Source organism: Furipterus horrens, unplaced genomic scaffold, assembly GCF_987537825.1.
Source record: "Furipterus horrens unplaced genomic scaffold, mFurHor1.1.pri manual_scaffold_4, whole genome shotgun sequence".
NCBI classification, from domain to species: domain Eukaryota; kingdom Metazoa; phylum Chordata; class Mammalia; order Chiroptera; family Furipteridae; genus Furipterus; species Furipterus horrens.
The window spans coordinates 186,376,628-186,392,500 of NW_028327174.1; the positions used below are offsets into that span (position 1 = coordinate 186,376,628).

The 15,873-nt window shown below is 39.1% G+C and overlaps 1 protein-coding gene across 1 annotated transcript in view; it reads right to left on the reverse strand.

The window, feature by feature from the left end:
* The window catches only part of SUSD1 (sushi domain containing 1), a 106,420-nt gene that overhangs the window by 44,502 nt on the left and 46,045 nt on the right, over positions 1–15,873 (reverse strand). Inside the window, exons 6-8 of the mRNA XM_090275960.1 lie at positions 11,355–11,452; positions 10,208–10,394; positions 2,977–3,086 (exon numbers count right to left, since the gene is read on the reverse strand). Coding sequence (XP_090132086.1) covers positions 2,977–3,086; positions 10,208–10,394; positions 11,355–11,452 — 395 coding nt within the window. The remainder of the gene's footprint in view (positions 1–2,976; positions 3,087–10,207; positions 10,395–11,354; positions 11,453–15,873) is intronic.

Consider the following 15,873-nt stretch of genomic DNA (forward strand, 5'->3'; position numbering starts at 1 on the left):
GTCAAGAGTGTTTCACATGTTACTTAGATTTTTCTTTGTCTAACATATTAACAAAAGCAGTGTTTTCTTTTTTTCTTTAGAATGCTTTATTCATTGTGATACAAAAGCAATTTTTCAGTTTAACTCTTTAATCATTTTAGTGTAAGAGTGAAAAATCATTTTTTTAAGTTAAGAAAAGTTTAATATTCATATTATATACATGAGAATTTTTAAGAAATGAGTGGAAAATGGAGTAAATTTTTCAATTAATAACATCTATTTTTTATTCTAGCTATGGAGATTATTGGTCTTCTGGATAAAATCATTTACTGTCTTCTCTTGAGATTAATAGCCAGTAATGGGTCACCTAGTAAGAAACATTGAAATAAAAGTAAGAAGCTAGGATGGGAAAGTGGACATTTGTAATTGCCAGCTGCCCAGGGTCCACTGTGGTTTCCCTTTGGGATACTACCACTTTCAGTGTGAGCATAAAAGCGTGTGATTCTCACCAAATACTTCTGTCATCTTCAAAAAGGTTCTGAATTGAAAACCCTTTTAGTTATTGTCATGTACAGATACACTATCTTAAAGAGGCTGATTTTTCCCGAGTGTGTCTGTGATCATACCACACATATAGCAGCATGGGTTTTTCACTCAATATTTTGTTTTTGAGACTTATCCAGGGTGAATTATTGTGATCTAGTTTATTCATTTTTAGCTCCTATATAATATCCAGTTTTATAAATTAGGTTGAACTGTATCAAAATGGCCGAAGAGCAGCAATTCACATGATTCAACCAAATATCACAATTATCTATTTTCCAACTGATGAATATTTAAGTTATTTTCAGTATTATTGTAAGCAATGATGTAATGAAAATTCAATTATATACCTCCTTAAATACAAGTGCAAAAATTTCTCTAGGGTATATACTAAAAAGTAGGTCTCTGACCAGGTGGCTCAGTTCTCAGTTGGTTGGAACATCACCCTGTACACCAAACAGTTTTGGGTTTGATCCCTGGTCAGGGTGATACAGGAGGCAACCGATCGATGTTTCTCCCTCACATTGATGTTTCTGTGTGTGTGTGTGTGTGTGTGTGTGTCTACCTCTCTCCCCTTTCCTCTATCTCTAAAATCAATAAACACATCCTTGGGTGAAGATTTTTTTTTAAAGGAGGATTGCTGGGCTTTACAACTTCTATTTGAATAATTTATTTCTTAAACAAGTGGTTAACCAATTGTCTCAGAACCATTTATTTCTGTACTCATTTGAATAATCATTTTATTGTATATTAAATTATTTGGTTAATTGAATATGTTTCTAGATCCACTGTTCTCTCCAATATGAAAAATTAAATATGTCACTCACTTGCTTAAATTAAAGTCCTTCATTGCCTCCACATAGACATCAAAATAAGATCAAAACTCAAAAGCACAGGATACAGGAATTTTCATGATCTGGCCATTGCTTAGATTTTTGCCTCATCTCTTCTTACTTTCCCTTACTTTTTCTGTTCCCAAAGAGAGTCACGTTCTCTATTACTCAATTTTCTACTCTACATGCCCACTGTGCCCTTTGTCACCCTCACCCCCCTCCTTTATCTGGTAATTCCTACTCATTCCCTATGACTCAGCACCATCTTTACTTCCTGTTTTTTAAAAATTGTACCTGGACATATACACATATACACAATATCCTATTCCATTTATTTTCTTTTTATCAAAGCACTCATTGTACAATATTGTAATTGCCTGTTTAATTATATAATGATATTAGTTTGAACCAGAACTTTCATGTCCTGATACATCAGTGGGTCTCAACCTTCTTAATACCGCAACCCTTTAATACAGTTCCTCATGTTGTGGTGACCCCCAGCCATAAAATTATTTTTGTTGCTACTTCATAACTGTAATTTTGCTACTATTATGAGTTGTAATGTAAATATCTGATATGCAGGATATATTTTCATTTTTAACATAATTAAAGCATAGTGATTAATCACAAAAATAATATGTAATTATATACGTGTTTTCCGATGGTCTTAGGCGACCCCTGTGAAAGGGTCATTCGACCCCCAAAGGGGTTGAGACCCACAGGTTGAGAACTGCTGTGATACATGATATACTTTTGGTAAATGATTAATTAATTACTTAATTTTAACTTACTACTCAGTCTACTCTCTGACAGATGATTTGCTAGGGATTGAAAATATGATACAAAAATAACAAATCTCAGTTCTTTCCTGAACTCATAATTTTACTTGAGATTCATGATGTTTAAAAAGTCAAGTTAAAAAAGAAGAGAATTTTAGCCTTACAATGGTATGGATGGACCTGGAGAACATTATGCTAAGTGAAATAAGTCAGTCAGAGAAAGACAAATACCATATGATTTCACTCATATGTGGAATCTAATAAACAAACTGAACTAACAAGAAAAACGGGGACAGACTCATAGATGGAGAGCAGGATGCCAGCTAGTTGCAAGGGAGGGTAGGAGGTGGAGGGACTGAGCAAAAAGGAAGGACTCATGGGCATGGACGACAGTGTGGGGACTGCTGGGGGGAGGGTGTATCAGGGGACTAAATGGGAATGGAAAAAAAATACAATAAAGATTAAATTTAAAAAAATAAAAATAAAAACTCAAGTTAAATGAGGATCAATAACCACACAACACGTTTCTTAAAAACCCACATCCTGGTGTGAATTTGATAACAAAATAAGTTGTAATTACTAAATGTACTAATAAAATTTTACTACATGTAAAATACCAGACAGGGAAAATGATAGCAAGTCACTAAATATAGTGTCTTCCTTCAATTTAGTCTCTCACTTGCATCCACCTCACATCTCATATCCATCTCTAGAAACAGAAATCGGACTGTCTATAAGTTCATTTCATAAGTGTTTGTAAATACTTGAAATCCTCACTTGGAGAGCACCCAAATTTTTAAGTGACACAATTCTTTAATAAATAACATAAGAGATCTTCTTACTTGGTATATTTGTTCTGATCCAACTTTCCTAGAATGCCTGTTCAATGTCAAACAAGTTTCATTAAATATTGAGATATTGAAAATTCCATCATCTTCTAAGAGATCATCTTCTACAAGACAAGAGAGAACACATGGAAAGGTGGCATTATCTTAGCAAGCACATCACGGCTAATTACAATTGAAACTTTGACATCTTAAGAGAATCAGTAGAGTGTTTAATAGCAAGACCATTGCATTTGGCTTCAAGTTCTGGCTCTACAACTTCTTAATTGCATGACCTTAGCTAAGTCATGTAACCCTTCTGAACCTCAGTTTCCTAATTTGTGAAATCAAGTCATCCAGTTTGTTTTTCTTACATGATAGGCCATTAAAAGTATCAAATGAGATAATGCATATTTTAAAATTGCTGTAAAGTAATAAAGTTGTCATGTTTTTAGGAAGTTAATCCCATCCCTTAAGTAAAATGGCATGTTATAAGTGTATAAATAGCCAGAAAACTCTGAGAAGACGAAAAAGGTGGATAAAGGCAAAGGCCACAGAATAGAACTCTGGAGCGAGCGTTTTCACCTAGAAGATAACCAGCAAGTAGCAGCTGACCAGGCAAGATGTTTGTTCCAACGGCGAACAGTATTACAGGAGAACTGCTCAGACAAGGGCTAAGGCAGTAAAATAATCAGAAACAGACTTATTTCAACCACTGTGCAGAAAAAAGTCATTTCATGCCTCGTGTAGTCTAATTCATTCCATCAATGTTCCATTTTCTTAATGTAATCACAAAGAAGATGTTTGTTGGTAATGAATAAAGAACTCACAGAGAGTCCAGGCGTACCATGGCTAATTTTTGAGGAAAAGTAAATTTCCTAACACACAAACCTGTATGTTTTCACAAATGAGAAAAAATTTAAATGTCTACCAGAGGGAAGCTTTTTATAACTACTTTTTGTGTTTATTTCTCCCACAGGAGTCTCTGCTACCTAAGAAGTAATAATAACAACAATAAATTATTCTGTTCAAAATCAGAATTGTCCACAGAATTGTAACTGTCACTGACATACGCTGCACAAGGCAACTAGCTGCGAGAAAATATTCTTGGCTATAACTGGAAATGTAAAAATATGGTTATGAGAGAGAATCTGAAGGCCCATCGCATGTGCTCTCCTTTATCTTCACAATTTTTATTTTAAAGATCTCATAAGTACATCTGAAACAAAAACTGCTGCGTGTATGCAAATGATTTTGAGGTGCGTCAAATATACATTCTGTATTAAGAAATATCACACGTGGTATATGTACACAAACAGAATGTAAAAGCAGAACTACTGTCTGCACAGTTCCCACCTCCAAACGATTTTCCCACTCACAGTCATTATAACCAGAATGCAGGGGGTGACGGCAATGTGAAGAAAGGCATCTGGTTCCCACTTCCCACCCCCAACCCAAACAGAAGTGCTGAGAATAGTAAAAATGGGTCAAAATTTGCATCTGGGTTGGAAAGGAGGGTCAGCTGCCATACACAAGGCAGAAACACGAAGACGTTTCAGCTCAGCACAGCACGGGGAGACAGGGGAAAAAGCAGCACACTGAGAGCTATGGAGCAACATGACTTCCAAGCAAAGGAGCATGATCTCGAAGTCTCAAAGGATGGACCTGGAAGAGGACTGGTGTCTACAGAGGTGGAGGCTGGAAGTATGGACAGGCCACAGAACAATAAAATGACAAAGACCCCAGCTGCAGCCATTTACCCCAGTGGTTCCCAATCCTAACTGCACATCAGAATTACCCAGACACAGCAGACCTAAAGCTTGGACATCTGCATTTTCTTTAATTCACCAAGCAATCTGTAGGCAGCCAGGTAAACAGTATATGTACTAACATTACTACTACTACTACTACTACTACTACTACTACTACTACTACTACAAATAATAACAGTCCCTCTTTAGCACACTGGAGATCTAACGGGAGGCCAAGGGGCCCAGAGGTTTCATCAGCCTGGATTGGCAAAAGGAGTGACTTGGTTCTTTTCTGCCTTCATAGACTATAACATCATAATAAAGGCAGGCAAAAAATTCCACACAGAAGTATCTGAAGAGCCATCGTTTTAAAGCAATAATCAGAGGTTGAATGAAAGAAAATGTTCCTAATGTGTAGATAGACCAAATTCTGAAGATCAAAAAAACCTCACAAGGTACTAAGAAAACTTAATTTTAAAAAGTTAACATTTATATCAGCCATGACTGAAGTTTCACAAGAGAGGGGATTTCTGTCTCATTTGCTATTGAACTCGCAATGCCTAAAACAATGTCAAGCGTGTAGTAGGTGGTCAATAAACATTTCCCATGTGTATGAATAAGTGATTAAAGGCTTGACTTCCACGCATAAAGAAAGCACCTATGGCCTGGAGACTGCCATCTTGCCCATCTTGTGACCACCTACTTGCATCAGTTCTCGGAAAGCAGGCAGTGATGCCTGGGGTCCTGTGTTCTCAGAAACCCCCTCTCCCTGTTTTGCAAGAATCAGTTGTTTTAGCCTGAGGTCAGGGCACTTTGCCTGCCCAGACACTGATAATCCTGTTCCTCAGGCCTAAAGCCCTTAAAACAGCCGCGCTCTGTGTCTGCTCTGGGCTGCACTCACTCCGGACTCAGCCTGCCTGCCTGGGCCTCCCAATAAAGGCTCTGAACTGGCTTACACGTGTCCTCCCTTCTTCCTTGAATGAATCTAACAATATCCGGGGCTGAAAAAAGGCAGATTATCTACATAGGATTTTTTAAATTACAACCTTCTTCAAACTCCTCTTTCAAAACTTTAAAGTCCCACAGCCAATGTAAAACACCTCCAGAATTCTGACAACGATGGTTATGGCCCAAGAATTTTATCTTCAGTCTAGTTCTCATTTGCTTGTGCAAACAACAAAAAGACATTCTCAGATAGTCATGGGTTCAAAAAGTACCCCATTCCTCAGGGAGCAGAAGGTAGAAATCACTGTGCAGAGAGATAAAATATAGAAAAACCAGATAAACTTTGGTATGAGACTTTGGAATGCAGTAAATATTGAGACTATTAAAACATAAACCTGTTAAAATAATTGTTAAACATGTTCTTATAAATTAACATAAAAATGAACTCTTTAAAGATGAAATGCGTGTCAAAAGTAGTTAGAAATAAGCTGGCAATAAAGTGCCATGGAACAGTAACAGAAAGGAAGTGAGAGGGGCAGAAATAAGAGGAAGTAAAGAATACTAACTTCCACATCTTCTTCAAGGAGAAGTTAACATTATTTCAGTCTTAATGCTGATAATCAGAGAAATAGATATTCAGGTAGGATTGTTTTTGTTTTTTAATCTATATTGTAGAATAATAACAAAATCTGTACTGTCTGAATCATTGAAAAAGAAAGTCTGTGTAGCAAAAAGAAAACAATGGACATAATAAAGTGGCATAAAAAAGAGTGAAATAAAATAAGGTGACAGAAGAAAGGAAAATTATATCACAAACAACAATAATGTAAATTGTTTAATTTACCCACAAAAGAATAACACTTTTCTCAAAAAGGTTTCTCAACATATGCAGCCTCCTTGCGTACATCTCTAACAATGATATCCAGATAGCTTTTAAGAACAAAACTGGGTGAAGGCATACCGAGCAGATGGGAGCACAAAGAAATCAAGGAAGTCAGTATTATAATCAAAGTATAATCCAGGGAAAAAGACATTAAGCAGGACAAAGTGAGTCATTAGTTATTTGCAAAAGTTAGAATCTACAATTAAAATATCAGTCATGAACATAAATATCATGACATCAGAAGGTTTGAAACAAAACAATTACAATTTCTAACAAATTGAAAAAAAAAGACAATCCAAGTAAGCAAAAGAGCAACAAAACAAATTGTTTAAAAACTCAGGAGTCCTGGAAAACCTTAATTGAGTTAATTGAAGAATAGATTTACTCTCCCTACAAGCAAACACTCTACTACCCAGCATCAACCATAAAATTACAAAAACGGGCCAAAATTACAAAAATTGGCCAAGAGTAAGCCCCCCAAATGTCAATAACTCCACCAAGAGAATACCAAATTATAATTAAACTAGAAATAACAATAAAGTGTAAATGTCTAAAAAATACCAGTTGTATAACATATAATTAATCCTTCTATCAATGGGGAAATCAAAATAATAATTATTTAATGCTTTGAAAGTAAGGATAAAGAGAACATGTATTAACACACTCATAAATAATTCTTCAATCAAAGGGAACATCAGAATAGCAATTACATCATGCCTTAAAAGTAAGAATAAAAAGAACAGGTACCCATTCATACCTAAGGAATTCTGTCCATGCTCAAATTTGGAAGGAAAAAAGAAGCATTAAAGACTTTTATTTTCAAACAGGGAAGAATGGAAATAAGTTGAAGTATCCATTCGACTCAAGAATTTAGTAACAGAACAATATAACCAACTTAAGAGGAGCAGGAAGAATAAAATAATAAAAATAAGGGAGAAATTAATGAGATACAAAAAACAAAAATAATTTAAAAACCCAAGAGTTTATTCTTTGAGGAAAAAGAACAGTAGTAAAACAGACAGCCCAAGATAAGCTAATCAACTTTTAAAGAGGGAAAACAACAAAATTAGAAATAAGAATAACCTGGGGTTGGTGACATTGAACACCTTTTCATAACCAAATTATTAATTCATAAGCACTCCTATGTTCATTGCAGTGTTATTGACAGTCACCGAGATATGGAAGCAGCCCAAGTGTCCATTAGTAGATGAGCGGATAAAACAACTATGGGGTAGTTACACAATGGAATTCTATTTGGCTGTAAAAAAGAAGAAAATTTTACCCTTTGCAACAGTATGGATAGACCTGGAGAACATTATACTAAGTGAAATAAGCCAGTCAGAGAAAGACAAATACCGTATGATTTCACTCATGTGAAATCTAATGAACAAGCTGATCTAACAAGCAAAGTAGAGAAAGACTCCTAGGTGGAGAGCAGATGACAGCTAGTGGGGGTGGGGAGGTTAAGTGGTAGAGGGACTGAGCAAAAAGAGAAAAGACTCATGGACGTGGGCAACAGTACGGTGATTGCTGGGAGGGAGGGAGGTATAAGGGGACTAAATGGTAATGGGAAAAAATACAATAAAAATTAAATTTAAAAAAATAAAATAAGAACAATGAGATCCTTTAGGACAGGAAAAAAAAAAAAAAGAAGAAGAAAGAATAACCTGGGGTTATATAATCTATAATCCCAGAGGACTTGTAAACCAATATTCCATATGACATTCTGCCGATATATTTTGAATCTCAACAAAATGGCCACTTTTAAAGGAAGCATAAATTATAAAAATTGACTCAAGAAAATGAAAGTAATGTAAACAGACCAAAAATAATCATAGAAGAAATTGACAAAGTTATCAGAGAATTATCTCCCAAAACAGGTGAGACTTAAATGATCTTATGAGCAAATGTATCCAACTTTAAAGGAAGGGAATAATTCAAAAGTTATATAAACTTTTCAAGAGCATAAAAAATTTAGAAAACTTCCCAATTCATTTTAAGAGAACTAGCATAACCCTGAAAATAAAATCAACAGTTAAATATGCAGGATGTAGAGGAAGAAAATGATAAATCTTTACAAAAGTGCACAAAGAGGGAAGACAAAACCCAAGCAGATATTGAATAAATGTAGAAATGTACCCTGTTTCCCACTGGGATGACTCATTCTAAATCCCAATTCTCACTAGATTAATTTGCAGATTTAATCCAATTCTCCTTAAAATTTCAGACAGAGGAAAATGGTCTGGAGACATTAAACATCTCAGCTATGGTCATGGTCATCCAATTTTTCACGGCAGAGTTAAGATGCAAAACCAGGTCTGTCTGACCCCGAAGACGATGCTTTCCCAGTGGAAATTAGCTTGAAGAAGTAATGAGATATTAGTAAGAACAGCTGACCCTGAACAGAAAACTATCATTCTGACTGAACAGTGAAAGATGAGTTTGAAGTCCTGGGATGAGCTTTATAAAAAGATGTATTCCTACCAATTATGCTTCTTAGGGGATGTTGAGAATAGTGAAAGAAATGGAGAGGCCAAATAACTTACATGCACGACCCATGAACATGAACTAAGCACGGCGGGGGGCAGATTGCTGGAGGGAGGTGGGGGTACCAGGTGGAAGGGGGCAGAGGGAGAAAAATTGGGATAACTGTAATAGCATAATCAACAAAATATACTTAAAAAAGACATATTGCTAATAAATCTATAGCAATTTATTATTAATTTCTCTAATTAGTTACAATATTGATTTTATAATATCTTTCCTTATATAGTACTTACTTAGAAAGAAATCATTTTGTTTTATTCCTATACAAGTACCCAGGGACCTAATTTGTGTAATTTCATAGTTGGTTCATATCGTTAAGACTGGCAGTCTTTTTGATGATTTCTGCCAAATCTGTGTCACTTCCCATTCCTAGTGCCAGCAATAATCGAAGGCTGAGGTACATTTTCTTAAGTAAGAACTATCTCAATTACTGCAAAATAAAAAATGGCCCCAATGGCTTCTCAAGGTTTATTTATAAAAATATTTAATTAGTCCTAACCCTCTATAACCAGAATTATTTTTAAAAAACATTGTACTTCTCACAATGTTATTATAAAAATCCATGTGATAACTAGGTGCAATGTGGTTTCTTACTATTTCTCAAAGCACCGTCCTGCCAATTTTTCTTTTCACCCGACATCTGCCTTCCTGCACCATGGCATTGCCAACCCCTATCCACTCGCTCTCCGTCAACTTGGTCCCTCAGTGCCGATCAATCCTGGGGTCAGTTCCTGTTCCAAATATAAAGCCACTGGGTCAGTGTCCCTGGCTCTTCCTCTTGTGGGCAAGAGTAAGAAATGCCTTATGCGTTTCCTGCAAAAGATCAGCCATGTGGCTACCTTCAGTGGCTTTGAATAACTGAGAATCGACTGCTTCCTCACCTAATGTTCTCTTTTAAATGCCTTCGTATTACCTTCCACATCAACCAGCCGCCCCAGCGGAGAAACAATACATTCAGTCTGGCATAAACAGGATAGGAATCTCTCCTACAAGGCTTTCTCCTGGCTACAGATCTCAGAAAGCAATGATGAACTCTCCTGTCCAGCTGATCCTGAAGCACATTTCCCCCCACATCCTGTGCTTAGTGTTTACAAGGAGGGAAAGAGACTTCAGCTCCACCTACCTGCTGTCTGGAACCCAATGAGGGCTGGCACGGAGCGTCTGGGAGGGGCAGTGGCGATGCTCAGAGTGTAGTTGGTACCTTGGTACAGATCTAAGCACACTTCCGGGGTCCTGCTGTCTGTGGTCAGGTTGACTGTCTCCTCGTGAACTGATTCCATAGGGTCCACCCGGTGTCCTTGTATGTGTATCTTTGCAAGGGGAAGAGACAAGAGAATCCCCCATGTAAGAAACAAGGAAATAGTGACTCCCAAACCAGTAGAAAGATAGTCATCACCAGACAAAGGGAAAATGGGAAAAGGGAGTTGACAGTATTAGCATATTTACAAATCACAAAAGGGGAATTTAGATAATTGCATTAGATTGTAACTCAAGAGTAAACAGTAATGGAGAAACGAGGGAGAAGGAGAGGGGAGGGGAACTAATCACATTACTATAAAACCCGTTTTCTTTGTCTACTTGGCATGCACATCCTCCTGGCTGAGGGTGCCCCCGACTCCGCAGACTCGTGAATAAACGCCTCGCTTTGTTGCTCAAGTCCTGTGTCCCGGTTTTTATTGTGAGCATTTTCTCACACCCAGGACTACAGCTAAAACAACCAAGAGAGACTTGGTGATGCTGGATCCTTTGCTCCTACCATTCCTTTTACACTGTACTGCTCACCTGGGGAAGATAAATAAGGTAAACCTCTGCCATCAGGTATCTGATGATGAAGCCTGATCAGCCCAGTGATCGATAAACCCTAAGAAGTGACATAAAATGAGGAGACCCTCTAGAGAGTGCTGCCCCACACACGATCAGCGATCAAAGGAGATGGTCATGGCCTGAGACCCGCTCACTGCATTCTGTCACTGAGTCACCAGATCCTTTGAGACTGACTCTGGGGAGTGACACACAAGTGCCTGCAAACAGGTTTGGATACCAAATGTAAATACATCCCTACACATATACCCTGTCACATGACAAATTTATTAAGCACAAGATGTAAAATAAAATGCTCCAGATATCTTTAAAAATCTGCTCACTTTTTAAAAGAATGATTGGATTTGGAAAGCCATTAGACTGAGAGACTCTTCTGGAAGCAAGCCCCTTGCATCATGTTCCCATCGGTTACCATTTCTGCCCTAGCAGGAAAAAAGTAGATTACTTACCACATATACAGTCTTGGAGCTGATTCTCCCTGGGTTTATCTGCCACCTCACACAGGTGTTATTAAACACCGACAGAGCATTAATTTCTGTAATTATTTCTGAAACAGAAAAAAAAAAGATAGTCTACTCACAAAATGCATCAATGGGCTTTGGGAAAATCTTAACGGCAACCACGTCAGAGGGCAGGACTTCGTTTATCTGCCCGGCTACTATCTCTGCTGCTCACCATTCAGGCTCTGATTCAGGAATCAAATCAAGCAATTCGGGCTACCCCAGGCCAATCACCCCATTTATCTTTATCATGAATGAGCCTGGCTTGCGGGGAAAGGCAAGATTCCTGCTTGAGGAAGTATGGGTGAGACACCCAACCTGTGGCTGGTCTGCCAGGCCACTGGATGCCACTGGCATGCCACTCATGTGGGATGGAAAGAGGCACAGGGCTGTGCCCCGAATCTCCCCTGCAGCTGCAGGTAAGGTCTGCTTCTGGCTCCTCCATGCCCCTGGCTGATGGAGCACTCTTATTTTCAGGTCACTGCTGTTCCCAAGAGGGAAATGACATGCATCAGCACTCAGGACCGTTTCTCAGGAGTGGGTTGGGGTAAACAAAATGAATTTTCACCAGCTCCCTGGATACTTTTGGGACTCCTTGAACTGGAAGCTATTTAATCCTGGTCTATCAGGAAGCTACTGATTTCTTTGAGTTGTTCTGCTTCTTTTAAATATTCTGCGTAAGTCCTGGCTGGTGTGGCTCAGTGGATTGTGCACTAGCTTGCGAACCAAAGGGTTACAGGTTCAATTCCTAGTCAAGGCACATGCCTGGGTTGTGGGCCAGGTCCCCAGCTGGGGGTGCATGAGAGGTAACCACACATTGATCTATCTCACTCTCTCTTTCTTCCTCCCTTCCCCTCTCTCTAAAAATAAATAAATAAAATCTTAAATATTCTGCATGTATTTCAAGTAATGAATTTAGCAACATTGGAAACCGTATTAGGATCTTGGTTCCCTGAGGCAACACAGTTTCCAATGAACCCAGTAAACCACCTAGAAAGTTGTTCAGATGGGAAGAGAGCAAGGATCTAGCTTTTCAACCTCTTTAAAATAAAATTCCCTGCAGATAAATAAAATTATCTCTATTAGTAGATAACATGATCCTAAGGAATTCATACACAAAAATAAGCAGTGCTAAGGAAGGAATTCAGCAAGGCTACAGGATACAAGATCAAGGTACCAAGATCGACTGTATTTCTGTATACTAGCAAGGAATAATCCAAAAATGAAATCAGGAAAACTATCTTGCCCTAACTGTGTGGCTCAGTGGGTTGGGCATCGTCCTACAAATTGAAAGGTCACTGATTTGATTCCCAGTTAGGACACATGCCTGGGTTGTGGGACAGGTCACCGTTTGAGGGTGTGCAAGAGGCAACTGATTGACGTCTTTCTTGCACATCGATGTTTCTCTCCCTCTCTTTCTCCCTCCCTTCCCCTCTCTCTAAAAATAAATAAAAATAAAATCTTTTAAGAAAAAATAAAGAAAAAAACTTTATTTATAATAGCATCAAAAAAGGATAAAATTTCCTACATGTAGAAGCTCCCTTACTATTATCCCTGGAGAAGGAGATCCTCATTTCACCAAACAGAAACAGTCCACAGCCCAAATTCAGGCTTTCCCACCAAATGAGACATCCCTTACGGAGGCTTCAGAATCTCTCAGTCTTGCCTGTTCCCTGCGCCATCCCTCCACCGGCCTTGACTATATGGCTGTGTGTTGTTTATCATCTGGGGCTTCCCTGCTGGAGTACCCACACTCAAGCACATGCAGGTGAATTAACACGCCATGGGGACAGGAGTTGGGGGTGGGGGTGGGGCTGTCAATCTTCCCTTATCTTTCTTTTCCCTGAAGGGCAGTCCTACAAAGACCTCAGAGGGCGCTGATGTACAAATGGAGTGATCACTTGCACGTAATGGACCCAAGGCAACAAGGCATCCTTATATATGGGCTCTTCTTCCTTTCCTGCTTCCTATTGTACATATAATAAATACAAGCCCTCTGCCTCAGGCTCTCTTCTCTGGAACACCCAAAGAAAGACTCTCATCGAAAAGAGTGAGAAGTTGTAAATGAAAAAAAAACCATTTTTTTAAATTAAAAAAAGTAGAAAATGGCTCTCCTCCATCTCTTCTAGTAAATCTCTTCTCAGGCTCCAAGTGGGAAAGGGAGCCTGCACCTTAGGTACCTGACTCATCCATCCTGTACTCAGAACCCACGCACCTTTAGATAATCCCTGGTCTACTGAGCTCCTTGCCCACAGAAGATCTTACATCTTTACTCAATCATCCCGTCAGCAGCATTACGGAGATTCTATGTCCTGTGTTACCTGGTCTTGGATAAGCCCAGGTCAGCTACAGGTAAGTGAGAACAAATGGAGGCAGAGAGAGGAAAACAGGCAAACTCATGGAGAGACACCCGGGGATCTCCTGTGCTGTCTGAAGTATTCCTGGGTCTCTACATCAATACTTCTCCCCAGAGCACAGAGAATGTGATGGGCAAAGACGTACTCCAGTTATGGACATGGGTACCTTAAGAGATGCGAAGATTCTATCCATTTCCTCCTGTGGGTAGCGTAAAGGTGAAGTTGCCACCAGGCGATGAGGAGCTTAAAGAAGCCCCCAGATATTCCCGGCCCCTCCCTCTCCACCACCCTTCAAAGCCCTAGAGCTCTGGACTGCTACGCTCACTCACACATCCCTCTGATTCTAACGCACTACCTGGTCCAGACGGAAAAGGAAATGTCCCACCCTCCACCTTCTCCCTGAGTTGCCAGTAAAGAAAATTTTCTTCTCACTCGGAACCCGTCTGCCACCCAAGCAGAGATAAGAAAGGATACACAAAAGTTTCCTCTCTTGTCCTTCCTTTCTTCTCATTCACTATGACAACTGCAAATGACATCTCAAAACTGCCATCTGCCTCCAGCCTGTGCCATGCTTTCTGCACAGATGGGACCCAGATCTGATTATAGGGTGTCAGATATTTCATCCCAAGGAGCAGTCAACAAAGTTTGGTTGGTTTTCCTTCCAGGTGCCTACAGATCAGCTTGAAAAACTTCTTTATAAACATAACAGATATTGAACATTCACATTAATGTTGCTTTTTTAAAAGAGATGACTTGGGCCCAGACCAGTGGGGCTCAGTTGGTTGGTCACAGTCCCACAAACCGAAAGGTAGCCGGTTCAATTCCCGGTAAGGGCACATGCCTGGATTGGGCGAGGTCCCCAGTTGGGAGTGTGCAAGAGGCAACCAATAGATGTGTGTCTCCCTCTCCTTCTCCCTCCCTTCCCCTCTCTCTTAAATCAATCAACCAATAAATAAATAAATAAAAATAAAAAAAGACTTGGGAGGCTGTGTCCTAATTCCAATACCAATAGGTAAAACCATTTCTGGAAGTTCTCTCCGGAATTTACTCCAGAGCTCTTTATTCACTGTTAACTGACTGTCTACTGAATGCCGAGCATCGTCCTACGTGAAGAACTAGGCTGGGATAATGGTCAGAACATATGTCCTTTTCCCAGGAACATGCTGTCTAATGGAGGGAGCAAACATACAAGCAGGTAAAGTACAACTCAGTATTAGAACAAAGCTACACTCAAGTACCACAGGGTATAGAGAAAGAAGTCATCAGCTGTCACCAAAGGACCTGGGGAAGGTGGCTTCACTGATGGCATGACTTAAATGGGTGAACGGCTGAAGAGCAGGAAAGACATCTAAGCAGGCACACCAGCAGGTCTAATGCTTAGACCGGTCAAAGTGTGTACCCTACTCAGAGCGAAGATAGAGCAGGGTCACATGACTGAGGAAGAGGAAAAATGGGAAGTGAGGTTGCAGAGAGAGGACAAGGTCAGACTGGGAAAGACTTGATAGGTAGGTCAATACGTGAAGACTGATAAATTGGTCTTTATAGACTTGATCTCATCTTTACAGCAGTCATAAGAAGCAATAATAAAATCAATAATGAGTGAACATTTATTGAGTTATTACCACAGACCAGATAGTGTGTATAATACTTTAAACGTATAATTTATTTAACCTTCAAAATAACCCCATGAGCTTGCCACTACTGTATCCATTTTATAGACCTGAGGCTTAGAGAAGTTAGGTACCCTGCCAAAGTTCATACAGCTAGTAAGTAGTCAAGTCAGGGTTCAAATCAAGTCAGGACCTGTCTGACGCCAGAGCCAAGAGCCTTTGTGTTGAAGCAGTTATTCAGTACAAAGGTGAAAAGATGAAATCAGGGCACTGCATTTAAAATCATGAAACAGTTATTATGGAGAAGCAACAGGAGCTGAGAAATAAGGAATAAGTGAGGAATCTCGGCTTACTGCCAGTCTTTGAACTTGAGAGTCTGATTACCTTTTACTGCTCTCACAATAAATATAGGAGGAAGCTGAGCGGGATTGTGAGAACAAGACTAATGAATTGTATTTAGCACATGCTAAGTATGAGTTATCCACAGACTATCCACATGAA